The sequence below is a fragment of the Canis lupus genome, chromosome 1, assembly GCF_003254725.2.
Source record: "Canis lupus dingo isolate Sandy chromosome 1, ASM325472v2, whole genome shotgun sequence".
Classification (NCBI taxonomy): domain Eukaryota; kingdom Metazoa; phylum Chordata; class Mammalia; order Carnivora; family Canidae; genus Canis; species Canis lupus.
Genome location: NC_064243.1, coordinates 62,140,334 through 62,167,883, shown reverse-complemented (window position 1 = coordinate 62,167,883; position 27,550 = coordinate 62,140,334). Strand labels below are relative to the sequence as shown.

At 41.1% G+C, this 27,550-nt stretch overlaps 1 protein-coding gene and 1 long non-coding RNA gene across 3 annotated transcripts; one reads left to right on the top strand and one right to left on the bottom strand.

The window, feature by feature from the left end:
• LOC118352221 (uncharacterized) lies at positions 1-11,880 on the top strand. Of its 2 annotated transcripts, none has more exons than XR_004809006.2 (5): positions 1-99; positions 664-699; positions 3,335-3,386; positions 6,555-6,577; positions 7,438-11,880. It is a non-coding gene; the product is annotated as an uncharacterized LOC118352221 (long non-coding RNA). The 2 variants fall into 2 exon arrangements; XR_004809005.2 differs by having other exon boundaries at positions 6,555-6,613.
• SMPDL3A (sphingomyelin phosphodiesterase acid like 3A) lies at positions 9,614-27,543 on the bottom strand. Its single transcript, XM_025422917.3, has 8 exons — positions 27,392-27,543; positions 21,045-21,258; positions 19,822-19,966; positions 15,285-15,381; positions 14,346-14,515; positions 13,718-13,898; positions 12,090-12,214; positions 9,614-10,241 (listed from the first exon to the last, which is right to left on the bottom strand). Exons 1-8 carry the CDS (start codon positions 27,501-27,503, stop codon positions 9,924-9,926), a joined length of 1,362 nt encoding a protein of 453 aa, XP_025278702.1. The 5' UTR covers positions 27,504-27,543; the 3' UTR covers positions 9,614-9,923.
• Positions 27,544-27,550: the final 7 nt, after the last annotated feature.

The window sequence follows — 27,550 nt, the reverse complement described above, 5'->3', positions numbered from 1 at the left end:
CTCCGTCTTAAAAATTTAATCTCTGCTCAATGGTAAGTTTTGTCTATCCATCGAGGGATTCAGGCAGCAGCAAGAAATTGAGGAAAAAAATCTCCAAAGGTAGATACAATTTCATTCATTCAACCTTCTTCATTATAAAGCTTATTTGCCTAATTGTCAAGCGCTGTGCTAGGCAACAAGGATAAGAAGGTGAGTAAAGCAGAGCCCTCATCTTCTCAGAACTAATGGAAGAGAGGAAATGAGAGAAAAAGGAGGCATGATAATAGCATTAGTGTTTTTAAATAAGGTGAAAGGTGGTCCTGAGGGAAAAAGATTCATTCTACATGAAGTTAGATGAGTTTTGAAGACAAAGGCAATTTTTATGTTGGGTCTTTTAGAAAAAAATAATATTGGAAAGAGAAATAAATGGAGTAGGGGGGGTAAACTGAGAAAAGGAACAATGTGAGTAAAGGTGAAGAAGATGGGTAATTGCATTTGTGCTTAGAAACTGATCATCTATTTTAATTAGAATACATCCATAGCCATCCTTCTAAATCACCAGTCTGAGGACACAGAATTTTCAAAAGGGAATGTTTTATGCATAGAATAGAATACAAAAGGGATGAATTTTTTACAATATGAGAGAAAGAAGTTTTATACTGATTTCATTTTTTAAATTAACAGATACATAAGGTAGAAAGGAATTCATCTTATTAAAAGGTAAGGATGCTGAGTTTTGGTAAAATTTAATTTAATTTACAATTTTGCAAAACAAGAATATTCGTCTTGAAAAATTAAAGTTATAAAATCAATATGATCCTTATATTTTCATTATTTCTTTTTTTTTTTCATTATTTCTTTCAACATTTCATGGAGCAGTTGCCGACATCATGCATGTTCATGTAATTACTCAGAGAAGAAGCAACCAATTGGGGATTCTGTAGCCTGAGGAAATCCATTCTCCACCAAAAGAATAGATAGCTCATCAATAATAGAATTAATACTGGTTTTCCTTTCCCTAACTGTCCTCAACATTAGTCTAGAATGGTTTAAGCACTCCCAGTTGGGAGCTGCCTAGATGATACACTTTTTATAAGTCAATCATATTTATTCCTAACACATTTTAAATATTGTAGAAACAGTCATACTAGTATTATCTAAGGTGGTCTGGCTTCTTTCTTAGGATACTAATTTATTTTTAAAAGAAACCCTAAAATTCTAAAGAGATGATTGGAATCACAAAATATTTAATGAACTAGATGAATTCTTCAGCAGCCTGCATTAGCTGTAACACACAATAACCCTCAGTCTGTTGCTCTGTCCCCCACCCACTCCCCACCAGCCCTCACCTCTCCTGGCAATCCCACAATCCCAAATCCCTCGTGACACTACCATCTACCAGTTTCTCCAGTCACAAATCTAGGAATCCTTTATTTCTCTCTGTACTTCATCTCTTACATCCATGTCAACAACTCCTGCTGTTTCTACTTCCAAAATCTATCACAAAATGAGCAACTTTTTCCACTGCCACCACCTTCGCCCACCTACAGTCCCCTCTCAACAAGACTACTTCAAACACTCCCAGTGTCTCCATGCTTTCGCTATGAATCATTCACCAAGAAGAGCTAAAACAAATCAATTTTAAAGGCTGGATTTCAAATTCCCCTTACAAAGGGGAATATAGTATTTGGCATATATAAAATGTACAGAGAAAAATAGGGCATATCTCAACGTACCCACTGACTGCATTAGGAAATAAAACTTTACCAACACATTTCAATCCCCTTACTTATCTCTCCTCAATCAACTTTCTCATTCACTAACCTCCAACATTCCTATATTTAATAATGTTTATTTAACAGCATATCTCTTTTTGGTGGGCTACATATATGTCTCTAAGCAATCCTAGTTCTTCATTTTCCAAGTTTGATATTAATGGTATTGTATTTGTCCTTTGGCAACTTGGTTTTCTTCACTCATTGGTACGCTTGTGACATTTAAGAATGTTGATTTTCAGTTCTGTATAATATTCCGCCTTCTGAACAAATACTATTTCACTCATCCATTCTCCCGTTGATGCATAGTTAATTGGTTTTTAGGTTCCTTTTTGTTACCACAAACAATGCTTCCATAGATATTTTTGTATTTTTACTGCATATTTTTGAGGGTTTATTCTTAGATATATGCCTCAAACTAAATTGCTAAGCAACAGAGAATTTCATCTTCAACTCTATATTATAGAACCGACCCGCTGTAGTTATTTGCAGTGATTCAGTTCTTTTGGAGGATAAAACAGCTCCAATAGTCAGGGGAAGGTGGATACTATGCTCACCTGCCAAGAGTCTAGAGTTTGTAGAATTCTCTCAGGAGTTTGGATGAAGACCTTGTCCTAGGACAAGGCCACACAGGGAGGGCTGCTGAATCCACTAAGCAGATTCTTCTATTGCGTTCATGCAAGATGGGAGATGTCTGTTCAGTTTAGCCAACCAACTCATAATATGCGAATATGTTACTATTATAAATGGGAAGAATCCATTTGAATAGCTATTTCTAGTATTGTATCCATAAACAAGTACATTTTGCCCTTAAATCTCTCTACCCACCTAACTCAGGGGCTCTTATTAAGATCTGTCATTTCCCTCACTTTTATAACCCTCCTTCCCATCAACAAAACTGGCTTCAAGGTAGCAATTTTAAAAATCTAAACAGGATGTAGTTTATGAATTTGTCAAAGTACAATCAATAAACAGAGATAAATCAAGATAAATTTCAGTATGGCCATTATAAAATTTACTCTGTATTTGAACATGCTGTTACTGAATCCCAAATTTGGCTGCTGATTGCTGGAAAGGTCAGTACTCAAGAGATAAGTGTTGATTGAAAAGGAACATGAGCTTTATTCAGGGATGCTGGTCACCTGGGGGGTTGGCTCTTGGACAAGAGTCATCCTTTTCCCCAGGTGGCCAGCCTCCCGAATAAAGCTCATGTTCCAATCCTCGCTTGTCTCTTGAGTATTGATTGACCTTTGGTGGGGACAAGCAGCTGAACTTGGGATTCAGTCACAAATTTTGGTGAGCCAGCCGGGAGCTGATGCCCCTGTGGCATCCAGTGACCCCTGGGATCCCAAAGAGAAGTAGTTGGCTGCTGCAGTGCACCAGAGCTTCCTCATTTAATTCCCAGGTAATAACTTGGAAGATCGCAAGTGGTTAGCAGCCCAGGGGTTAGATGGTCTCCCAAGAGGGAATCAGAGATTTGTCCCCACAGATGCAGAGGCTTCTTTTGTCTCGGGGGAAATTGCCCGCTGATTCCCAACCAGCAGTAACTGCCAATTTCGCTTTTTTACTTGAATGGAAAGGAAAAGAACATTTGGTGCAAGGTGACCAGGTTTCTGCAAGTTTCTGGACCAGGTAAGTTTCTCAGAAGTGCACACTTAGTTTTCTTGTGAAGTGTCAGGCACTTTTGTTTTTGTTGTCTGTACTCCTTTGTTCTGGGAAAGGCACAACATTTGAGAGCAACTAAGGACTTGAATTAACAATTTCTTTAGGATTCAGGGCAGATCTGGCTTTAGGGAGTGTGTATATGTGCTTGTGTTTATCATGTTTTCTGTAATGAGAAGTTCTATCTCTACCCTGCCACCTACCCCATTGGGTTGGATTTTGAATAAATTGAGAGAATATATCCAGGAATCCATGACTAAGAAAAAGAAGATTTTCTATTTTAATACTGCCGGGCCAATGTTCCATCTAGAGTCAGATGAGAGAGCCCCTAAATGGACCTTTAAAATATTTCACTATTTTACAATTAGAGTTTTTTTGTCAAAGGAAAGGATGATGAGATACCCTGTGTTCGGGCCTTCGTAACTTTATATCATAAAGATGCTGCCTGGGAAAACAGTAACTTAACGGCGCAAAGACTAAGAGAAGGACCAAAAGCATGTCTTGATATGTATAAATAAAAAACAAAGAGAGAAGGAGGGGGAAGGACATATAGCAAATCTAACTCTACTGCTCCCCACTCTCTCCCCACTCCCGCCAGAGCTCCTACCTCCACCTCCTTCTCCCCTTCTTGGGGCTTTGATCCCACCATCCTATGGGATGGGAGAAAGGAATCCTGGGATAATCTCTCCCTTTAAGACCTGACAGAGCACCCAATTTGGACAGGGAGCACTCACTGTGATGCCTAGGCAATATCCTTTCAAGTCAATACCCATTAGGGAGCACTGATGCTCAAGAATAGCTGCTCAGATATTATTGGACATATACTCGTTTTTCAACTTCAGTCTTAATGAATTGAAAAAAATATCAATCTCTCTTATAGATGTGACACCCAAAAGGTGGTGGAACTCTTTCCGAGCATTTTTGTGAACAATCAACCAACTTGGGCAGACATACCAGCTTTAATGAATATGATGTTAACTGCCAGTGAAAGATGGCTAGTACTACCCAAAGCAGATGAGAAAGTGTAGCACCTCTATCGTGAAGACCCAGTTCAGGCCTCACACCCAGCAACTGCCCTCCCGTTGGTTGTCCCATGTTGAACCAACCCCCCAAGCAGAGGGGTTGACCTCAACATGAGCATTACCAGTTGTGCATCATGGCACGTTTGAATAAGGAGATTCTAGTATGGTTTGAGTAAAATTCAAAAATTAAGAAAAGAAATAACTGAAAACCCAACAGCCTGGTTAGAAAGAATTTATCAAGCCTGTCAGAAATGTACATATTGACCCAGAGTCCCCAGAAATGTAAAATTCATTGAACAGAGCACCCCTGATATATGGAAAAAGCTCCAAAAGGATAAAGGGTCAATAGGAATGAATGAAGAGGCCTTGAGGCTCCCTATGTGTCATTGATAATTTCCCCACAGAAGTCCCAGGAACAGTTGACAGTAGGCAACCAACTGATGGACTTTTTAGCAGATACAAGGGTCATATACGGTATTTGAACACTAAATTGACACAGGATGCCCAGAAGATGGTCCCTGGGGTTGGGTCTCAGGTCAAGCACAACAAAGCACAACAAAGGGCCATCGCTATAAAAAATGGCCCATATGGTCACCCAGAGATGCCCTCTATGTGCAAAGAATAATCAAAAACTGAGAGCCATCCACCAAGCCAAGGGATATAACATAAAGGCGAATGGGTAAGTAGACTTTACCCAATGCCTAAGACTACTGGGAATTTTAAATATTTACTAGTGTATTGAGATGGGTTGAAGTTTTTCATACCCAAATAGGAAAATCTTCAAACATTGTAAGACTCCTGCTAGAGGAAATTGTTCCTAAGTTTGGTTTCCCTTATACTATTCAGAATGATAATGGACCTGACCTGCCTTTGTATCTGATGTAATGCAGAAAGTAAATTACAGATCAACTGGAAATTATATGCTTCATGGAAACCTCAGGCACAGGAAAAACAGAAAAAAAAAAAATGAATCATATATGGAAAAGGGTTTGGCCAAAAGCTGTCAAGAAACAAACCTGAGATGGGATAAGGTTCTACGGATAGCCCTGCTCTGCATTAGGCTTGTCCCCAGAAGCACGCTAAAATGAAGCTTTTTGAGATTATATATGGACCCTGTCAAGCCTTGGCTCTAGGGACATCACCTTTAGACAAAGAAAGTGAAAATAGGAGTAAACAACACGTGAAACATTTAAGTCAAATATTCACTGTTTAGCCCAGATTTGTCCTCTCTAGGTTTATGTATCCATCCGATGAGCCACTACATCCCCTCAGCCTTGGAGACATAGTACTATTAAAGACCCGGAAAAATTAAGGACCCAATCAGTAGTTGGCTGAGAAATGGGTAGGGTCTTAGAAAGTCTTACTAACCACTCATACTTCTCTGAAGCTTGCAGGGGTAAAGCCACAGATGCACATCAGAATGAAGAGGGCTCCACCTACTGACAACAAAGAGGCCACTGAAATCCCCCACTGGGAAAGCCATCCTATTGGAGGGGATTTAAAATCCCCCTTTAGGAAAGGAAATCCATGACAACTATGCTCATTCTGTGATCCATAATAACCACATCTTCTCTTGCTTTAATTGGAAAGACAGGACACCAGTATGGGTAATTCAGACTTTGGCTACAACTACATATGCTACTGATTGTTGGATATGTCATCCAAAAGCCCAATTGGTGCTAGGCCATGGAGAACCCTTGGTCCACTCCATTTCGAACACCTCAGAAATCTCCAAAGGCAATTGATTTCCCAATCGCTAAGGCCCAGATAAAAACGCATAGGGTTAGGAGACACCTGGCTGGCTTAGTCAGTAGAACATGTGGCTCTTGAACTCAGGTACACAAATTCAAGCCCCACATTGGGCGTAGAGATTACTTAATTTAAAAAAAAAAAAAACTTAAAAATCTATAGTTTTAGAATAGCTGGATTCCCTCAAAATGATCTTGAAGCACCTCAATGTCTCATAGTCCCTCTAAGTAACTATCCTAAAAGAGGTTATTTTCAAAGCACAGAAAATAGGCATGCATTCCCCAATTAGATATCATATGAAACTATCTCCCAAAAGGGACCAGCTCCTTATGTGTAAACAAGAACCCTGTTTTCTTTTCGGCTACAGATGACATCCATAGCCAGGTTCAGGTGAGCAGAGATTGGAGGGACTGAGCTGCCCTGTTGGTAAGTGGATTCTCACTAAGACTTGAGAAGGACTCCACCTTCCATCATTGTGCTCCGGATGGGTTTGTCTTTACTTGCAAATTAGATGGAGTCCCCTGGGCCACAGACTGTATTACAAATTTTTTTTACCCTTCCTACTCCTGGACACCCCAGGAATCCCTTTCTCCCTCCACTTGGTTAATGAGACTAAACATGGAGCTAGTTCCCTGAAATCATCTACAAGACTGACTTGTGACCTCCCAGGGCAATATCCTTTATGGGGATGAGTATTTCCTTGGTTACACGTTCTTGCCATGGTGGCAGGCTCCTGCCCATCACCATGTGCTTTGCAGCTTGTACCAAACTCAACCATCGCAAAACCGCCAAATCTTTGGCTACCTTACAAAAATCATTAGATTCCCTAAAGTTGTCCTGGATAACCATGTGGCCCTAGACTATATCCTAGCTGAGTAAGGGGGAATTCATAGTGTGGCTAATTTGTCTCACTGTGCTTATATCAATAGCTCCTCGGAAGTGGAAACCAGTTTTGATAAAATCAGATAACAAGCCACTTGGCTGCAGCAAACTCTATAGATTGCCATACACCTCTGCTCCAGGGAGGTTGGAATTGGTTCACAAACACCTTCTCCTGGATACCATCAGGACTTAGGTCCATATTAGAAGACATTCTAAAATTAAGATTCACTAGATTCATGCTAGTAGTAGTATGTGTATACATAGGAATTAAGCTCATTACAATGTGTGTAACAAAACTGTGCGAGCAAGTCAACTCAGTTGTGCGTAAAGGAATGCTTCAAGCCTGCATTAACATACTCCATTCCAAGGTCACGACTACGCCCTCCGACAGCATGAAGAAGCTACAGAAGATGGCCCTGGGTCCTTAATCCCATAGATACAGAATGGTAAAATTGACAGCGGGAAATTGAGGCTGCCGTGATCTTTCTAAGTAGCCTGATGGTCTTTAATAGGTGTTCTTAAGTTCGCATGATTGACTTACTAACCCTCCTTGTGAATTGATAAACCTTACTTTCCTTTCTAGAAGGCGAATAGAAAGCCCTCGCACATCACAGAACAGGGATTAGACCTCTTACACAACCCTCAAGCACTGAAAGTTGTAAGTAGGCACCACGAGATCTACATAGAGTCAGGCAGTGATTCAGGCCACTGCACCTCCTTACTGATTAACGACTCCCTGTCTTTTGAAAATCCTCTGGGGGGATCCCTGAGTGGCCCAGTGGTTTAGCGCCTGCCTTCGGCCCAGGGTGTGATCCTGAAGTCCTGGGATCGAGTCCCACGTCGGGCTCCCTGTATGGAGCCTGCTTCTCCCTCTGCCTGTGTCTCTGCCTCTCTCTCTCTCTCTCTGTCATGAATAAATAAATAAAATCTTAAAAAAAAAAAAAACACCCTCTGGGCGAGGCAGAAACCTCAGAACTGGCTTTTGGACAAAAATCTGCCTTTTCTTCAGGTGGCTGGCCTTCTGAATATAAAGTTCATATTCCTTTCCAATCAACACTTGTCTCTTGTATTGACCTTTCAAGCACTGGACAGCTGAGTTTGAGATTTGGTTAATGATAATCTGAAATAGACCATGATAAATCATTGTAAATTGCTCTGACTTTGGAACGGTGAAATTCATTTAATTACTGAGAAAAACCCCTAAACATTACCCGAAATGGAAAACCATTTATTTCTATTTTAAGGGAAAAGTAACCTGAATACTAACAGATAGCATTAAAAATTTTAAGCTGTAGAATAATGTAGAAAGGACCCTACTTGTTCGTTGCCCCAAACCCCAGCAGATGCAGGAATTCCCTCCACCATGATCCTGCAAGCCTAAGCTTGTTCACTCCCAGTGTGGGGACTCATTGTGAGTCAGTGCACACCATCCTTGGTTCTTGCCATTTAAAATTTTTTTTTATATAGCACAAACCTGTTTCCTTAAAACTTCTGCCCTTCCTTAACTTCTTTATATGTAAGAATATATAAATATATAATGTAGCCTTTTGACAATATCAACTTTGAATGTAATTGAAGGCAGGATGATATCGAAATAATGTGATTATTTTATAACAATGAATTTTTGCTTTGTTTTCACATTCTCACTTCCAACAACCATACTCATTTATTTTTTAAACCTAAAAATTAAGAAAATATTTCCCTAATGAATAGCAATAGTCTCTTAGATATTATGTTTTTACTTTGCAATATTTGTGTTCTCAGCCCTTTGGAAATCAGAATAATTGAGTTTCATTATGATGAGATCTTACATGTTTAAGTCACTTTTCTTTTTCTTACACGAAGTGAAACCAATCACAGGATAATGAGTCTCACTCTGCTTATTGACTGACTTCAGATTGCTGATTCTTGTCCTCTTCAGTTAGCCAAAGTATTGAAGTTTCCTAAATCTCTGCGTCTCCTCCTCCTCTTTTCTACTTGAAGTCTCCCACTTAGCCGGGAAGCAAACAACAGCTTGAGAGAAGCTGCTGAGAGGCAAGCAACCTTGGGAGAACCCTAAAAACAATCCCACAAAATAAAGGCTCATATTTATCCTTCTTGGAGTATTGTGACAAAGAAAACACCACTGCTGCGTCTTGGCATATTTCGTTGAGAAATATTCGTATCTTTCAATTCATTTCAACAATTATTTACTAAAAGTGCCAGGCACTGGGCTAGGATCTAGGCCTTAAGCTAGTACTATACTTACAATAGACACAACTTGTGACCTTCTCTTCCTTAAAGAGAAGAGACTTCCTTAAAGTGGAGAGGACTTTGCCTCACTCACACAGCAAAGACGGCAACTCATGTCCCATAGTATTGCATAAGCCCCTAGATGGCCTCAATGAGACGTTGGTGTTTTTCCAACAGCAGCTGGTGCTTGGAAACAATGTAGGCCTCAGTTTACACATGAGATTTAAACAGTTTGAACCTCAGTTTACACATGAGCTTTTAACAAGAGCGAATTAAAAGAAAATTTCCCTTTTTAAAGTAATTCATCACACCTGAGGAGAAATCATTTGCTTTATTGTATAAATGGTAATTTCAAGAGTGTACAAGAGTATAAATTAGGCATATAAACTGGAAGATCAGATATTCACATCCAGACATCATTCTAGTAAGGCACAGTTTGAATATATTCGATGTAGTAAAGATTTAAAGTGTTACAAATATCTACATTTGAGGATTATAAAAAAGAAAGCCAAGCTAGGAATTTTGCTTGCCCGCTCTAACTCACAAAGATTTATGTAACAATTCACACAAACTGATCTCAGAAATAGAACAATGCTGCATTTTCTACAAACTGTGAAATACTTTAAGGATGGTGCTTTATATAATGTTGTCTGAGGCAATCTTTGTAGGAAATATGATCAAGACTCAAAATTGCACAAATTTGATAGGCCTTACATTTCCCATCGCAAATTACACTGCTGTCGTAACTCACAAAGAAGTATTTGTAGTATTTCATAAACTGCTCATTGCCCGGGGTTGCAAATTGTTTTGCTAGTCCATACAAACTTTTTGGCTGTAAATCTTCAATGTTGTAGGTCTGTGTCAGCACATATTCCAGCTCCCAATTGGATTCTCCCTTTAGATTTGCATCTGTCAGGTTCAAATAATACTGCAACATATCCTATATCAAAAACAGTAACAAAGCTTGGTTCATTCTTTGGCATCTAACGTACCACACAGCAAGAAGAGTCCTTATCAGGATTTATGTGACACTCTTAATTTAAAGTTGTAGTCATTTTAGATAAAAATGAGAATTGGTTTTGCTAAAAAACAAGTCTTGACAGAAAAGTCTATATTACTTTTTTTCATATTAAAAATAATGGCGAAACATAATAGAAAATAATCTAAACTATACAGAGACATGTACAAAATAAAAAGCTTTTGACTCACACACCTCAGAAGTAACCACTGTTAATAGCTGCATATAAATCAGTGGTGTGGGGGCAGCTTGTATCAGTTCACAGAGCCCATTACCAAATTTTCAGGAATCTTGAAAGTTAATTGACATCACTTTAGCAGCTTAAAATTGGCCATGATGGGAGTATCATGGAAATCGGCACTATAAATGAAAGTGGTTCTTTTTCCTTAGTGAGGAACTTGCTGAACATATATCAGCACTCCCGTGTATGTGTGTTGTTCTACACTTCATGTACAAATCAAATATAAATACTGAGAATATATATACCTACTATCTTTTTGTCTTTTCCAAAAAATGAAGTTATATTCTGTATTGTTTTGCACTTTTAAAAATAATCTAGTGGGCAGCCCAGGTGGCTCAGCGGTTTGGTGCTGCCTTCAGCCCAGGGCATGATCCTGGAGACCCGGGATCGAGTCCCACGTCAGGCTCCCTGCATGGAGCCTGCTTCTCCCTCTGCCTGTGTCTCTGCCTCTCTCTTTCTGTCTTCCATGAATTAAAAAAAAATCTTTAAAAATAATTTAGTGCTATGTCAGGGTATCTTTTCATATATATATATATATATATATATACACACACACACAAGTACATGTACATGTATACACATATATAATACATATGTATATATGTGTGTATCTGACATTCAGATCCAAAAATAGGGAACTAATAGTTGTAAAAATAATTCAGTCAACTGTTTTATTTCGTTTAGTTTGATGTTTATGAATAAATCTGATTTCCCTTGCCCTTTCTTCATTAAAACACACTCTGCAGAATAAGAAAGCTACTTCTATCAAATTTATCTAGAAAAAAAGGCATTTACATCAATAGAGACTTTAGTTGAAAAATTCTTTTCAAATTATATTAATATAATTTTTATTAATTAAAAGGGGCAGTACTCATAAGCAAAAATCCCAGCCTTTTGACGTTAAACTGATCTAAAGTAGAGCCGTATACAAGCTCCAGAGAACTTTTGTCTCAAAAATAAATATCCAGCTCAATTTTACTTTCTTTACAAAAATTTTTTTGACATTTATTGAGTGCTTACTATAAGCCAAGCATTTTTCTAGGTGCTGTACATATATTTGTTCATGTAATCGTCTCAGCAGCTCTGTGAGGTCAGTAATACTTCGTTTCAACCTCGTTTTACAGAGGAATAGATTGGGAACAGCAAGTTAGGTAAAAACAACTCTTGAGGGAGTGTGGTTTCAGAGTTTACAATCATCTACACAGCTATGTTCTAGAGAAGAATAATTTGGAACAAATATAGCTTAGTGAAAAGTTTCCATATGTATACAAGTCCACAAATCAGGCCCTCCCAATGTGCAAAACAAATGTGAAGTCCTTAGATGAACAGAAACAACCTCCCAAAGGCTGACGTCATTTACCCATACTTAGAAAGTGCTGTTAAGCCAAATATAAAAAAGAGGAAGGACGTCATGAGATTTCAATATAGAAACAACTTACATAGTTAAGCTGAAAACATTCAACTAAACAAATGAAAACTACAAAGACGTGCATAAATATGGGGTCAATTCTAAAACTATGCCAACTTACCAGTAATTTATAGTCATGAGGATCATACTGGAACAGCCTGATGCCAGGATTGTTGGTCTGTTTTTGTAAAACACTCTTCACTGGGGTAACAGCAGGAGCCACAAACAAAGAATTTATTGGACTTCCTGGACAAAACATACATACATAAACATATATTTTTAATTGAGCTTAACTTTATTAAAAATATGAACAAATTCGAGATTAAGAGATTAACAGGCATAACAGCCAAATGACATGGTCCTTGATGAATCTTGACTTGAAACAACTATAAAGAGGCACTTTTGAGAAACTAGAAAAATTTTTATTATGATCTGGTATCAGATGATACCAAAGAATTATCGTTGATCTGGTTAAGTAAGTCAATCATATTATAATTATGTAAGTTATCCATATATTTTAGCAATGCACACAGAAGCATGCAGGGCTAAAACAGATCTAATGCTTGAGATTCACTTTCAAATGCTTGAGAAAAATAAAGAAATAAAAAAAATGAATGGACAGAGCAAATGTGGCAAAATCTTGATAGATGTTAAATATAAATGATGGTACATGGAGGGGTTATTTTATTATTCTCTGCTTTTAAGTATATTTGGAATATTTGAAAATATTAATAATAACAAAATCCAAGTTATTGCAAGTACGCACACATACACAAATACAAAACTAGTTAGTTCTGTACACCTACCTAGAACAATATGCCAATAATTACATACTAAGAATCTGATTAGTGTCAGCATGTTTTTATACATATATCTGTCATAGAACTAAATTTCTGAATAAAACAGCTATCATATGCTGAAAAAATGGTCATTTTTACCAAGCCTATTCATTGTAGATGGAAGAGGTAAAGCAGGGAGCCTGCTTCTCCCTCTCCTCCTGGCTCTTGCTATCTCTGTCACTATCTCTTTCCCTCCTCAAGTAAATAAATAAATTCATAAATAAATGAAAGAAAGAAAGAAAGAAAGAAAGAAAGAAAGAAAGAAAGAGGTAATGCATTTTGAAAATATTCCCCAATTGCTGAAAAAAAAAAATTTTTTTTTCCAGGCTGGCTACTCTAAAAATCAGAACTCCTATTTCGTTAACTCCCAATTTTCTGTCCTCGTGAGGAAGTCATCTTTACAAATAAGTAATCACTATTTGTTTGATGCTAGAGCTTCTATTTTTTCTTTTAATTCTGAGTAGAGACAATGTTGATTAGCACTTAAAATTGAGTGCTTGTTATATTTTAAACCAGTTGTAAATTGTGCTTTGCTAATCAAATTCCGAAAGGTAAAATAAGTCATATCAAAAGAAACTTGAGTCTAAGAGGTAAACAACAAACAGCAATATTCCTCTAAACTTGAGGATCTAAAAGAAAAGTTGAGGGAGCTGAGGGTTTCAGAGCCTTTTTTGTTGACAGCTATCAGATGATGGTGGCCCCACGAAACAAATAGGGAGAAACTTAATTGCAGACCTAAATATGAATTAGACCCTTGACTCACAAGCATAGAAGATAATTCAGAAAAATCTGGTGCTGACAGATTGATTTAGTGAAACTTTTAATTTGCTGTATCATAAAAATTACTGGATATTCACTGCTTTGCTCTAGCATCTTGGATTGGGGAGATGCAAACAGAACAACATATTACCTTTTGTATCAGAAAGAACCATAATGCTATCTCTGTGAGTGTGTCCATAAAATTGTCCTGCAATGATATCGCCGTATTTTCTAAAAATCTCTATCAATTTCTCATTATAGAATTCTCTCATTGCCATGGTGCCGCCTGAATAGGGCAGATACCCCACTGGGATATGTGCTATGATGTACACCTGGAGAAAGAAACACAACGAGGACTGATGAGAATCTTTCTGCATATTTATCATAACCAAATGACATTTAGATACCCAAGATTGAAAGTATACTGATTAAAATTTAGAAAGCAAATATACCACCCCTCCTATCACCAAAAACAGATGAAATTATAAAACTATTAATATCTTTGCATTTAACTCATTTAAACTGCACTGTTGATGATATATGGTAACTGTGACCTTGGTCACATCATTTTTTAAATAAAAAAACAGATGTCAATCAATCTTCAAAGGATTAAAAGCAAAGCAAAATAAAACACAGTAGAGTTGATTAGATCATAAGGTGTTTCATGCAAAAAATGTCTTCTATTTTAATACTTTTATTAATAATACCAAACCCCGTTTGAGTTAATAAATACACAAATTTAGCCCCTGTTTATCCCTTGATTTTAGTCTCTGGGATACCTTCTCATTATTTTGCTGAGAGATGTTCAGTGTATTTTCTAGCCATTCAAACTGATCTGCTGGGTCGGTCTTATTCAGCGTCATGATATTTGGGCCATAGTACAAGTTTGTGTTTAGACTGATGATCCTAAGTTTCAGATTAGGTGAAACTTTCTGTGAATAAAAGCCACCTATAAAAACAAATGTAAGACAGACTCTAGAAAAACACACACACAGATTCACAGTGACTATGAAAACAAATTCTTAATTATGATTTACAAGCCAGTCAGGAAGGTCATACTTATTTCTTATTACTTAGTTCACACGTACATAGGTTGTCATTAAATAAGAATCGGGTTTAATGCTTACTGAAAACCTACTGAGTGCCGCGTTGAGTGGTGGCATTTCCGTGCATCGAACTAACAACAGTTGTATCCAATATCCAGATGAAACAATGATTAAGTGTTTTGGCACTAAACCATGAGGTATCAAATTTTAGAAAAGAAATATTAATGCATTAACTCCTAGTTTTGCATGTTTGGGGAGTTAAGATGAGAGATACCACGAGACATAAAATGCAGAGACTGGGAACACAGTTGGACCTTTCCAGAGATCTCCTGGAAGAGATATTATATAATCCAGAGCTACTACAGTCTCCATGAGGATGAGGCTTAAAGGCAAACCCCACTCACACCCGGGAGCCAGTGACAAGAACCCCCCCGCCCCGGGTCTGCTGCACGGTACTTTCAGAGCTCGCACCTGACCTTGGACCTGCTCTCTGCCCTGGGTCCACTCACCATCTGTGCCTCTCTTCAGCTTTCGAACATGACTTATGGGCCTCCAGATAAACTGGGCACATCCCGAATGAACACACACACCCAATCAAACATTAAAGATCTTAGTCTAAACAACATGAATAAAAATAGAGACAAAATAAGGACAAATAAATCTTTCACTTACCTTTCCTTAGGGTATGGAGAGCTTCTTCATCTAGCCAGGGTTCCCAGAGATCTGCTACTGCATTGTACACCCTGCTGGTGACTACAGGCAGCTGATCCTGGTCACAAACAATATAACCCACCATTGAAACTTTAAAGACACATGGATTAACTAATTTAAACATTACTTGAACACTTAGTACTAGGTTGGATATCTGGAATTGCAAGGATGAATACTAGATGGACTTTAATCTTTAAGGCATTTGTAATTTAAGGAGACAAAAAAATATGTAATCAATCACCTATAAGAAAATGTGCAAGGTGCACTACCCCAGAGGTTCTAGGAGGATAGAAGTGTGAACAATTGCGTCTGGCCTATGGTGTCGGGGGGAAAGTGAAGAGAGTATGCTAACCAGGCCTTGAATAATGATTTCAAGGTAACAAGAAAGGACATCAGAGCAAAGGCAATGGCCCAGACACCAACACACACAGTGCTGTATACAGAAAGAAGCTCCCGTGCTGGTTGGCCAGGATATAGGATGGATGTGGGAGGGAGCTCATTAAAGAGAGAGAGGCAGGCTTGAGCCTGAACACGCAGGGCCTGGTATAGCATGCTGAGGGAATGGAGAAAACTTCAGGACTTTAGAATTAACCAAAGTTCCCTGAAATGTTCACACCAGTATAAAACTTCTAAATGAAAAGTTACAACCACATGCTTTTGATTTGAAGAATATCAGTAGGTTTTGATTTCTTAAACAATATGTATCCAAAACATTTTTATTACCATAAAGTATTTTTTATCATCCTGTTTTATCATATTATTATTTTTAAGATTTTATTTCTTTATGCATGAGAGACACACAGAGAGAGAGAGAGACAGAGGCAGAGACACAGGCAGAGGGAGAAGCAGGCTCCCTGTAGGGAGCCTGATGTGGGGACTCGATCCCGGATCCCGGATCCCAGGATCACGCCCTGAGCCGAAGGCAAACGCTTAACTGCTGAGCCACCCAGGTGTGCCCTGTTTTATCATATTATAATAAAGAATCTTTATGGTGACATAAGCTTTAAGGAAGGAAAAAAAACCCAAAGCTTTAAGAAAGTACATACTCAATAAGAATCCACAAATGATTTGTGAAATTAAGTAATCATCCCTATTTTTTGTTTTAAAAAAATTATATGAATAAACTGAAGCCATTTTCTTTACTCTTCCTCATATTCTTCTGTATATTGGTGATATAGACCTATCTCTTAAAGAAGTTTTCCTGTCAGCATCAGCTAAAATGCTTAGTTATTTTTCAAGATGACACCCAAGTCGCATTAGTTCCTAATATATATCCCTAATACATGATGAAAATAGAAGTACATTCAGGGAATGTAATAATCAAATAACTTGTTCTAACTAGAACTAACTATCTTAAGTATATTTTCAAATTGTGTCATATATCAGAGGCATCTGTCTGAAACCATACAATGACTTATAAGCCAATCTGAATTCTGATTAAAAACGGGTCACCGTCATCATCATCAAAACCCTAAAAGTGTTGGCCATTTATGTTAGCCATGGCAACATAGCAGTGTGGTCATGTATAATCTTAAAATTATATAAAATTACTCTGGACTCTTTTCTCAGTTTTAGATATGAGAAGTATGAGCACCAGAGAAGTTAGATGATTCATCCAGGGACAGCTGGGCAGTTCCAGAGCTTGGTCTAAATCCCAGGTTTTTCCACCATCACTCCTATGTCTAATTATCTGTTGGACCATGCCATCATCTCAGTCCTCTCTGGCTGTGACATGAGCACTGCCGAGAAATGAGGTATAATGAGAAGTGACTCACCCATAAGTTTGGTGGCACCAGCCTTGCCAGCGTAGGAGTAAATGAGGACCCTGGCCCAGACTGCTTCCTTGGGTGGCGACTGAAAAGAATCCCCGGGCTGCCCACACTAATATCTACTTCTGATGTAATGGGTGGGGACATGCATCTGTGTATGTATGTTTATGTAACTATGTTTATGTGCATGTTTACGAGATTATAATGGAGAAATAATACTTATCAAATTATCTGCTTGATTTGTTACTAATGTATTTGTTACTAACATTCACTAGAATTCAATCTCAACCATCAGTCTGTAGAATTTGTCATGGGGCTTTCACATTACATTTGATATTTCCAAAACTGGGGGTGAGGGGGAAGGATGGAAGTAGAATGGTAGAAAGATTTTCAGATATAAAGTCATAAGCTAGGAAGAGAAAAAAAAAATTAACTCTGTAAGGTATAGAGGCTGCTCAAATACCCTAGCAGGACATGTCATAGGATATATTTTAGAATTTGGATATTACCTATATCTTTGAATTATTTTAAGATTTCACTTCACAAAAAAGAAGACAGAAAGAAAAGTAAAATAAAACAAATCCTCAAAGGAGTTGGGAAAAGTGTATCCCATGTCACTGCTTATTGCTGTAATAGCTGCCATTCCATTTACTGAGGACCTAGTATGTGCCAGGTAGGAAACCATGCCCTTTTCACGTAATATCACTAATTCTCACAAAAACTTTCCAGGGTAGGTATTATTGCTCCTATTTACAAATGTACGACTTATGGGTCAAGGACATTAAGTGAATTATCCAAATTGGTCAAGCTATTAGGAGCAGAGCAGGATGGGGGTTTGCATTCTAGTGAATGCGACTCTAAATCTCATGTGTTCTCCCCTGTGCCAATCTGCCTTGTCTCCTAAAGCAGATAAAAATAAGGTGCCTGGGACACTTGGGTGGCTCAATGGGTTAGGAGGCCGACTCTTGGTTTCACCTCGGGTCCTGACCTTGGGATCCTGTGATCCAGCCCCACGCTGGGCTCTACCCTCAGCCAGGAGGCTGTTTTAAGTTCTCTCTCTCCCTCTGCCTCTCCCCCATCAAGCTCTCTCTAAAATAAATAAATGAATCTTTAAAAAAAAAAATGCAATGTAGGCAGCCTCTGGCTTCTAGAGATTGTTCATCCCCAAGCCTCTGCCCGGTGTGGCCTAATATCTCAACAATAACAAGGTTGACCACTGTCTTAGAGGGTGACTCCCAAAGACTAATATATTGTTCATCTCAAGCCTGGAGGCCAGTGCCAAGAAGGTACTTGAAACTTAAGCTCATTCTAGAAGACAAATTTTCAAAATTTAGGTGATCGAAACCCTCAGTAAGTGTTCTTTTGACATGAGATGGAAAAAGTATTCTAAAAAAAGATAAAACTAGACAAAAAGAGGCATGAAAGTAAATACCGTGTTCAGGAATGCTGAGTATGTTAACCTGGCAAGAACAAGGGATGTATGAAAGGATGTCAGTCTAACTGAGCACTAAAGATCCAGGACATGTGCTCCACCACTAAGCGACTGTGAGCACATGAACAAGCGACGTGACATTTCTGGGCCTCATTTTTCTCATCTATAAAACGAAGAATTGATCTAGACCAAGGCTCAGTAAACTCTTCCTATAAAGGGCCAAATAATAATTATTTCACAGGCTGTACAGTCTCTGTTGCCACATTTCTACTCTGCTGATCTAGTGCAAAATCAGCAATACAGAAAGCATAGCCATGGCTGTGTACCAATAAGATTTTATTCACAAAAACAAGGGGCAGGCCAAATGTGGACCACAGGTCACAGTTTGCAAGCCCTGAACTGCTAAGCAACCTCAGAGATCTCTTGAATTGGTACAAGTCTAAGATTCTACACCACTAAGACAGGACCCCGTAGCCAGCGCCGGTATCCAATTGTTACGTACAGGCTACATAACAAACAGCCCCTCTAACAGGTTGAGACCTGAGCTCATCAGGCATGAAATATTCTGAACACGATTTCTGTCTTGAATTACATCTTAATTAGATAAACTAGACTTGAACAGGAACCTCCCTCTTTGGTTCTTAGGAGAGTTTGCTATGTTTTTGTTGTTCATCATAATCTAGCATGGATCAGAGCATGGAGAACTTTGTACACCCGATAGAAATCCTGCTAGATGTAAACATTTGTCAATATTAAACTTTCTTGCTCACCTTACCACAGAAATGTGAATGAACGACAAAATTATTTAAAAGAAAGTAGAAATTGAGGAAGATTATGAAGGAAAACAGGAATCAATAATCCATAAACTAGGCAATTTGCTTCCAAAACTCACAATACACGTAATTTGTTATGGGTTAGTAAAAGTCACTTTAACGTCTTCAGAGCACTTTGTCTTACCTTCTTCTATAGTTGTTAAGAGCACACTCTACCTCCATGAACCCCACTCCCAGGCCCCACCATCAGCCACTTATTGTCCTAATTTTGACAGTTCTGCTGGGAAAAATCCTTTAAACAGTTTTGGAAGTTGAAATCAAATTTACCTGTGGCCGGGCAGCCCAGGTGGCTCAGCGGGTTTAGCGCTGCCTCCAGCCCAGGGCGTGATCCCGGAGACCCAGGATCGAGTCCCACATCGGGCTCCCTGCATGGAGCCTGCTTCTCCCTCAGCCTGTGTCTCTGCCTCTCTCTCTCTGTGTGTCTCTATGAATAAATAAATAAAATGTTTTTTAAAAAAATTTACCTGTGGCCAATAGTCATGATTACCCAGCGCAGGGAAAACCTGGCGATTCGGAAAGAGATTCTGGATGGTGGCTGTCATGTTAGCAATCACATTTATGACTTTCTCTGTTGAGAGTTCATGCACTGGAACATGAGGTGGGCTATCCCTGAAAAGGAGACAGAATCATAGGGACAAAATCAATTTCTAAACCATTTTTCTTAAAGATGTCTATTTCAGAGACAGAGAGAGAGAGAGAGCACAAGTGGGGCAGGGAAGGGCAGAGGGAGAGGACGAGAGCAAATCCTCAAGATGGAGCCCTACATCGGGCTCCATCCCAGGACCCTGAGATCCTGACCCCAAGAGTAAGGCCACTTAACCAACAGAGCTACCCAAGTGCCCTGAGAACAAAATCAATTTCTATAAAAAGTCACTAGACTTATGCATGATGACTTGCCATATTATCATGCACACCTCCACAACAAAACAACAGATGATTGTTGAGTTGATATACTCTTCATTTACCTTTCTCCCACCCAGAATCCTATTTTTAAAAATTTGTGTAATATGAATACAAACACAAGCCCTATCACACTGCTTGACTGAAGATTTACGAGAGGCAAATATTTTTGTAATTAAAAGCACAGATTCCACAGGTAACAGGCCTAGAGTCAAGTCCCAGCTTTGCCATTCACTAGCTGTGTGCACTTGAACAAGTTACTTAGATGCTCAGCCTTCATTTGTTCATCTGTAAAATGGGAATAATAATAATAGCATCAATTGTGAAGACTAAATGAGTTATAATGTATAAATTGGCTAAATAGCATCACGGTCATTACTGCAGGCACAGGAAATATAGACCTCGTCACTCTGTAATGACAGATGATGTTTATAAAATTACTATCACAGGTCAACTCCCTTTGTAGCCTTTTGCTTTAATTATTTGATCAAGACCTATTATCACATTAATAAACACCTCAAAACACTGACCTAGGCGTGGAGTCACCTCTTAGCTAACATCAACATTTTCCTAGAGTCTGTATTAGAAAAATAAAATAAAATAAAAATTCTGAGACCTCTTCCTTATCTCTAGTAATCTAATGATTAATTTGACATAGCATTTCTAAAACCCCAATAATTCTTAACTTAAAACCTAATTAATCTTCATAGGAATTCAGCATTCTAATGAAGCTGAGGACACCGGAGATAAGCATTGAGAAACTAAGAGTGTATATATAATCACTTACCCTGTCCATATCATGAAAGATGCTTCTTGTCCCGAATTTTTAATAAAATCAAATGCTGACAAAATAAGGTCATATGGAGAATCACACAGAACATCTCCAAAAGGGCCGGGATTGGAGGCATTTGCGCCTTTAGATGACGCGCACACTTTTGTGTGGTCATCTGTAATGTGGTAAGTAGGGTCTAAGTGCAGGTCAGTCACATGCCAAAACTGTCCTGTTGGAATAGAAAAGAAATGGTGTTTAAAGACTCCTAACTCGGGATCCCTGGGTGGCGCAGTGGTTTAGCGCCTGCCTTTGGCCCAGGGCACGATCCTGGAGACCCGGGATCGAATCCCACGTCAGGCTCCCGGTGCATGGAGCCTGCTTCTCCCTCTGCCTCTCTCTCTCTCTCTCTCTCTCTCTGTGACTATCATAAATAAATAAAAATTTTAAAAAAAATTAAAAAAAAAAATAAAGACTCCTAACTCTGGGAAACGAACTAGGGGTGGTGGAAGGGGAGGAGGGCGGGGGGTGGGGGTGAATGGGTGACGGGCACTGAGGGGGGCACTTGTCGGGATGAGCACTGGGTGTTATTCTGTATGTTGGCAAATTGAACACCAATAAAAAATAAATTATTATTAGAAAAAAAAGTAAAGAAATGGTGTTAAATCTACTCTCCTTTAGGAATGTCCATACAAGTATTTACAGTCAGACTAGAGATAGTCCTCCCTGTGATGGAGGAAAGCCTTAGTAACTGAAATTTCAATTTGCCCTGAAGGGAAATACAATGCCTCCCTGTCAGAAGGTGAGGATTCTGAAGATAGTAGGAAGAATTTACTAAAATGTGTTACTTACACATATCAGAACTGATGAGCTTAGGGATGGCACGACTACCTAACAAAGACTACGCAACAAACACTCAGTTGCGTCATGAAATAGGGGGAGATATCCTTCTGGGAGATCACTGATAAAATTATATTGTGTCTTAATAGCATAGTTCCTTCCTTGAAGAATTTAGGGTTTCAGAATTTATTTATGTTCTTCCTGTGGAAACACGATGTGGTCTGTGAGGGTTCCACAGTGACCAGGGGCTAAATCTCACTCCTCTTGACTTGAAAACCCTCGCCTGTTAACATTAGTGGAAAATATATATATATAAATCTTTAACTACTAGCTTTAAGCCAACAGAAGGATTTCCAGAAGCTCTTAAAAGGTACTAAATATAGGAACATCTAGTGCACACTTGTATCAAATGTTAATAATAGGAAGGAAAGCATTTGCTAAAGAGGATGAAACCATGGGTAGAAACCCAGAGCCCATGTCATAGCCTGGACAGGATTCTCTAATTGAAGGAAATACCAGTACTAATACTCATAGTAGTACCTCTCTTCATTAAGCATTTGTGCCAGGTGTTATAATAAGGAAACTAAATATACTATGTTCAGTTCATTCTCAAAACTACTCACTTGAAGTAAGAATCTTTGTTCATATTTTCGAGGTGAATGCTGGGTCGATTAAGAAATTTGCTCAGGAAGACACAGCTAATAAATGGCAGGGTCAAAATCTGAACCCCATTTTGAAAAGTCCTCCAGTTTGCTTACAGCGAATTTACGTGGACTGTCTTACCACTTGGCTGCCTTCTCATATACAACTAATAAATTAGTTTCATAGTGAGGCTTTTTCACACTTTGAATTTTGAGCTCACTCTGATCATGACTAACTTTTATCAGAAACACGTCAGAAGTGACATAGCAGCAGGTGCTACCCTAGGACCGTGGAGCAGACAAGAAGAATGCGAACTTTTATCTCTCTGGACAAAGCTGATAAAAGCTGAGTGTGTATGTGAGCAAACACCTGAAGAGAACCCAAAGCTGGATAATACAGCAGAACACTGAAAACTGTTCATTTGTTAAGGTACAAAAGGGAAGTTACATTTGGGCTGTTTTTTTCTCCATAACATTGTTATAAGTTTATAACATATTGAACTTCATAGCCAAGAAGTGGAAGACAAAAGATCCAGAAGCAAATAGACCTAAACTAGTCTTTACAATCGATTACCTGGTATTCCATCCCCATTTGAAAACATTTGCCAAGAGGGATTTATTTTACTTTTTTTAAAAAAGATTTTATTAATTTATTCATGAGAGACACACACAGAGAGAAGCAGAGACACAGGCAGAGGGAGAAGCAGGCTCCCTGCAGGGAGCCCCATGTGGGACTCGATCCCAGGGCTCCAGGATCACGCCCTGGGCTGAAGGTGGTGCTAAACCGCTGAGCCACTCGGGCTGCCCAGATTTATTTTATTCTTTAGTGCAGAGAATATTCCAACTTGTATTTTTAGCTTGGACATACGTTAGCCAACGCACAGAGCGGGATAGGCAAATAGCTCGGAATCAACCTGGAGGCTGTCCTTCTTGGCATAAAAATATATAGTACATCTTCTTTTATGTAAACATGCATTTCTAACCACTTGTAGAATGTTAAATTATAATAAACTGCACACAGAACAGTACAGTGTTGCGGTTAAGAGTGGGGACTCGAGTGAGATGATCACGACTTTATTTTTATTTTTTTTTAAATTTTTATTTATTTACGATAGTCACAGAGAGAGAGAGGCAGAGACACAGGCAGAGGGAGAAGCAGGCTCCATGCACCGAGAGCCCGATGTGGGACTCGATCCCGGGACTCCAGGATCGCACCCTGGGCCAAAGGCAGGCACTAAACCGCTGCGCCACCCAGGGATCCCTGATCACGACTTTAAATGCAGGGGCGCCTCAGTGGTGCAGTGGGTTGGTCTCAGCTCAGGTCGTGATCTCAGGATCATGGGATCCAGCCCATGTAGGGCCCCACCCTCAGGGCCAAGTCTGCTTAGGACTCTCTCTCTCTGCCCCTCCCCACCTCTCAATCTGATTTTAAATCAATCAATCAATCAACCCAAGCTCCGCTTACTAATCTGTGTGATCTTGTCTTGTTTCATCTGCAAAATGGGAAGATTATGACTGCGTTTTGTATGAGGGTTAAGTGACTTAGTAGAAGAAAAGCTCTTAAAAGATACCAGGCATTTAGTAAACTCGATGCTAGTTATACAGTTATTTTGACCCCAAGCTTGAAATTGAGATTGAACCTCTTCATTTCCAAGCAACAGTTAAAATGTATCAAGTACTTACTGTTAGCTTAGTACTGTTTTTTTCTTTTTTTCATGCTTTACCTGCATTAACTCATCATGGTTTTCATTTTTCGGGCAAGGAATTGCAGCATACAGAGATTAAGTCCAAGTCACATGTACTAATCACAAGAGAGTCAAGATAGGGATTCAGGAGATACAATCCCAGACTCCACGCTGCTCTTAACCCTGCACCGCTTGCCTCTGTGTGTGTGTTCACCCTTAAGCGTCCTTCCGTCTCACTTGCCTCATGTAAAATAGATGACAACACCTACATGAGGTACTGTGACAACTAAGGAGTGTGAGAGAATAAATATATTAAAATTGTAGAAACCCAAGCTAGGAACATATCAAGAACACACCTCTAGTACCTAGATTTATATATCCTGAGCATCTTAGAATATTTCTGACCTAGAGTGGGTCCTCAATAAACATTTTTCTATTAGGCACAGGAGGATTTCAGGGTTTCCTCAAGGTCACTTGGTGACTCCGCAATGAAAGCTGAACTAGAACCAGTCTGTCCAGACTTCCAGTCTAGCGTTCTTTCCACTATATTGCATTGCCAGATACAGATAAGTGAGGGGTAATTATTTAGATGCACTGAAGGAAGTCTTTAAATAGAAACCAAAAGGAGCTCTGACAGGTTCTTAACCTGGGATTTATGAATAATGAACCTCTGGAGGCCTCACCTCCCACCTCTAGTGAAATTATATATAAAGTGCTGTGCATGCGTGTGTGTGTGTGTGTGTGTGTGTCTAAGGCCAAAGACCTGGCCTGTGGCCCACACTCTGCTATAGATTCCCTGGTTCTCAGTCCAAAGCTCTTTTTACTACACAATGATTTCTGTCTTGTTCTGCAGATAATCTTAAACAAGATTTCCGCAAATGTATGTGCATATGCAGCTGTCAACATATCTAGATAAATGCTCAACATTATCCCCCTAAAACTTATAATTTATCTAAAGACATTATAATTTATCCTAAAGAACCTAATAAACCATAATTTAGATGTTTGGACACATGGCTATTGTTTCCAACAGGTATTTTTGTTTGCTTGCTTATAATGTCAGTTCCTACCAAATACTTGTGCAGGCCCTGCTGTACTAATTCTGAAGAGTTGGAGACAGACACCCAGGTAAGGTCTCTCTGAGTTGTCCTCTGAGCCCTGGGACTTGACAGGGCGGGGAATTTACACACACACACACACACACATACACACACAAACACATACCCCAAGAAGCAGAGGCCATTCGTGGTGGGTGTTGTAAAGGAAGCAATTTAGGATGGAGTCAGGAGGAGAGAGAACGTCACATTGAGTGGAAAACAAATAAAATAATATATCCAATGAAAGTGCTGAATCAACACTTAGGCAGGTCTTCAAACCCGGGTCACCCCACCCCTGCCCCCTCCCTAAGCGACTCTGCCTCCCTATCAAAACAGGGAACTGTAAGTGAAGATCTCCTAGACACCAGAAAGTTGTCATCGAGGCCTTCTGCCATCAGAGCCTTAAAACCAAACAGCAAATTTGCCATTGGGTGGTCCCAGGCACCCTGGGACATTTTATCTCAAAATCCTAAAAACACCACTAGCTTTACTAAAAGCAGAAAGCAGCATACACACGTATTTGGGGACAACTTCTTGTTATGACTGACAGTTGGGAAACCAGATTCACAGTTCTTGCTTTCAACTGCCTGACAGCTGAGTCATGAGAACTTGGCTCTCAGACAAAGAGGAGGTTCTTTTCTCAGAGCATTTCCAAAGGCGGGTGAGAGAGCGAGAGCGACGGAGAGGAGAGGGTCTAGGCACCAAGCGCCGGTGTTTTGGGGACAGCTATGCCCTAACCCCAAAACAGACCTCCACCTATCAAAACCCTCCCCCACCCCCCTAGCCCCGCTAATTAACAAAGCAATTCTTTTCCCAGGGACTCAGGGAGGTGGGGGTACCTTCATCTTTGAAACCGAAGGCTCAAAAGGCATCCTACAATGGGAAATTCGTGAGGCAGGTTGTGGGACCCCAATTCTCAGAGTTTCCTATTCCATAGGTGTGTGGGGTGGCCTGGAAACCCGCACTCCTAACCACTTCAGGTGATGCCCGTGCGCTGGGCCCATCCCAGCTTGGCAGCCGCTGCTGCAACAGGTACTGCATTCGAGGGTCAAGAATGAATCAAGCTGGGAGCCGCGGTGGCGCAGCGGGGCCGGGAAGTGACCCGGGTCCCGGGATCGAGTCCCCATCGGGCCCCCCGCAGGGAGCCTGCTTCTCCCTCTGCCTATGTGTCTGCCTCTCTCTGTGTCTCTCATGAATGAATAAATAAAATCTTAAAATTAACAGAAATAATAATAAAAGAATAAAGTTGGTCCCACTCCCGGGGAACCCAGGGGCATCCAGGTAACGGGGGCAGAGGTCACCCCGGTCCCGCTGAGCTGTGCATCCCCGTGGGGACCAGGAACCTCGCGGGTTCCCCAGGCTCCGCGAGGGCGCAGCGCCCCGCCGCCCGCTCGGGTTTCCCCGGAGACAGACGCGCGGAGAGCGCGGGCCCGGCAGCGCCCCGGCCGCGCCCCCGCCCGCGGGGCACCTCCCCATCCCCCCGGCCCCTGGTCCCTCCGGTCCCCCAGCACCCGGCGCCCCGCGCCCCCGGGCCCCTGCGCCCTCCCGACGCCCCGCGCCCCCGGGCCCCTGCGCCCTCCCGACGCCCCGTGACCCCGCACACCCAAGCCCCGGACCCCGTGCCCCCCCGCGCCCCCGCCGGCGGGGGTACCTCCCTCCGTCCCCCCGGACCCCCGCGTCCCGGGTCCCCCGTGCCCCCCCGCATCCCCACGCCCCCTGCGCCCCTCGATCCCTCCGCACTCTTGCACCCGCGCCCCGTGCCCCCGTGCTCCCCCGTCCCCCGAGCCCCCCGGTCTCCCCGCGCCCCGGTCCCCGGCAGCCCGCGCCCCCCGCTCTCCCCGCGCCCCCGGGTCTCCCCGTGCTCCCCGGTCGCCCGCGCCCACCGGTCCCCCCGGTCTCCCGGTCTCCCCGCGCCCCCCTGTCTCCCCGGTCCCCCCGCTCCTCCCCGTGTCCCTGGTCTCCCCGGTCCCCCCGGTCCCTCCGGTCTCCCCGGTCCCCTCGGCTCCCCCGGTCTCCCTGGGCGCCGCTCCTCCCCGCGCCGCGGCCTGGGGCTGCGTCCTCCCGGGGCACGCACGGCTCCCCCCGCGGCCCCCGGGACTCACCGGCCGTCGGGGCGGGGCTCGGGCCTCCGGCGGGCGCCAGCGGCATCCCGAGCCCGGGCCGGCCTAGCCCGGCGGCCACCAGGCAGCAGACGAGCGCGCGGAGCAGCGCCATCCGGAGCGCCGCGGCGGGGAGGCGGGGGCGGGGGCGGCAGGTGCGCT

What these genes read in the sequence shown, in the direction of transcription:
- SMPDL3A (XM_025422917.3), bottom strand. Translation starts at nt 27,503, where the DNA reads ATGGCGCTGCTCCGCGCGCTCGTCTGCTGCCTGGTGGCCGCCGGGCTA. An exon ending in TCTCCATACCCTAAGGAAAG is followed by an intron (nt 14,516 to 15,284) that starts GTAAGTGAAAGA and finishes TTGTTTTTATAG; the next exon opens with GTGGCTTTTATTCACAGAAA. An exon ending in GGTTCTTTCTGATACAAAAG is followed by an intron (nt 12,215 to 13,717) that starts GTAATATGTTGT and finishes TGTTTTGTCCAG; the next exon opens with GAAGTCCAATAAATTCTTTG.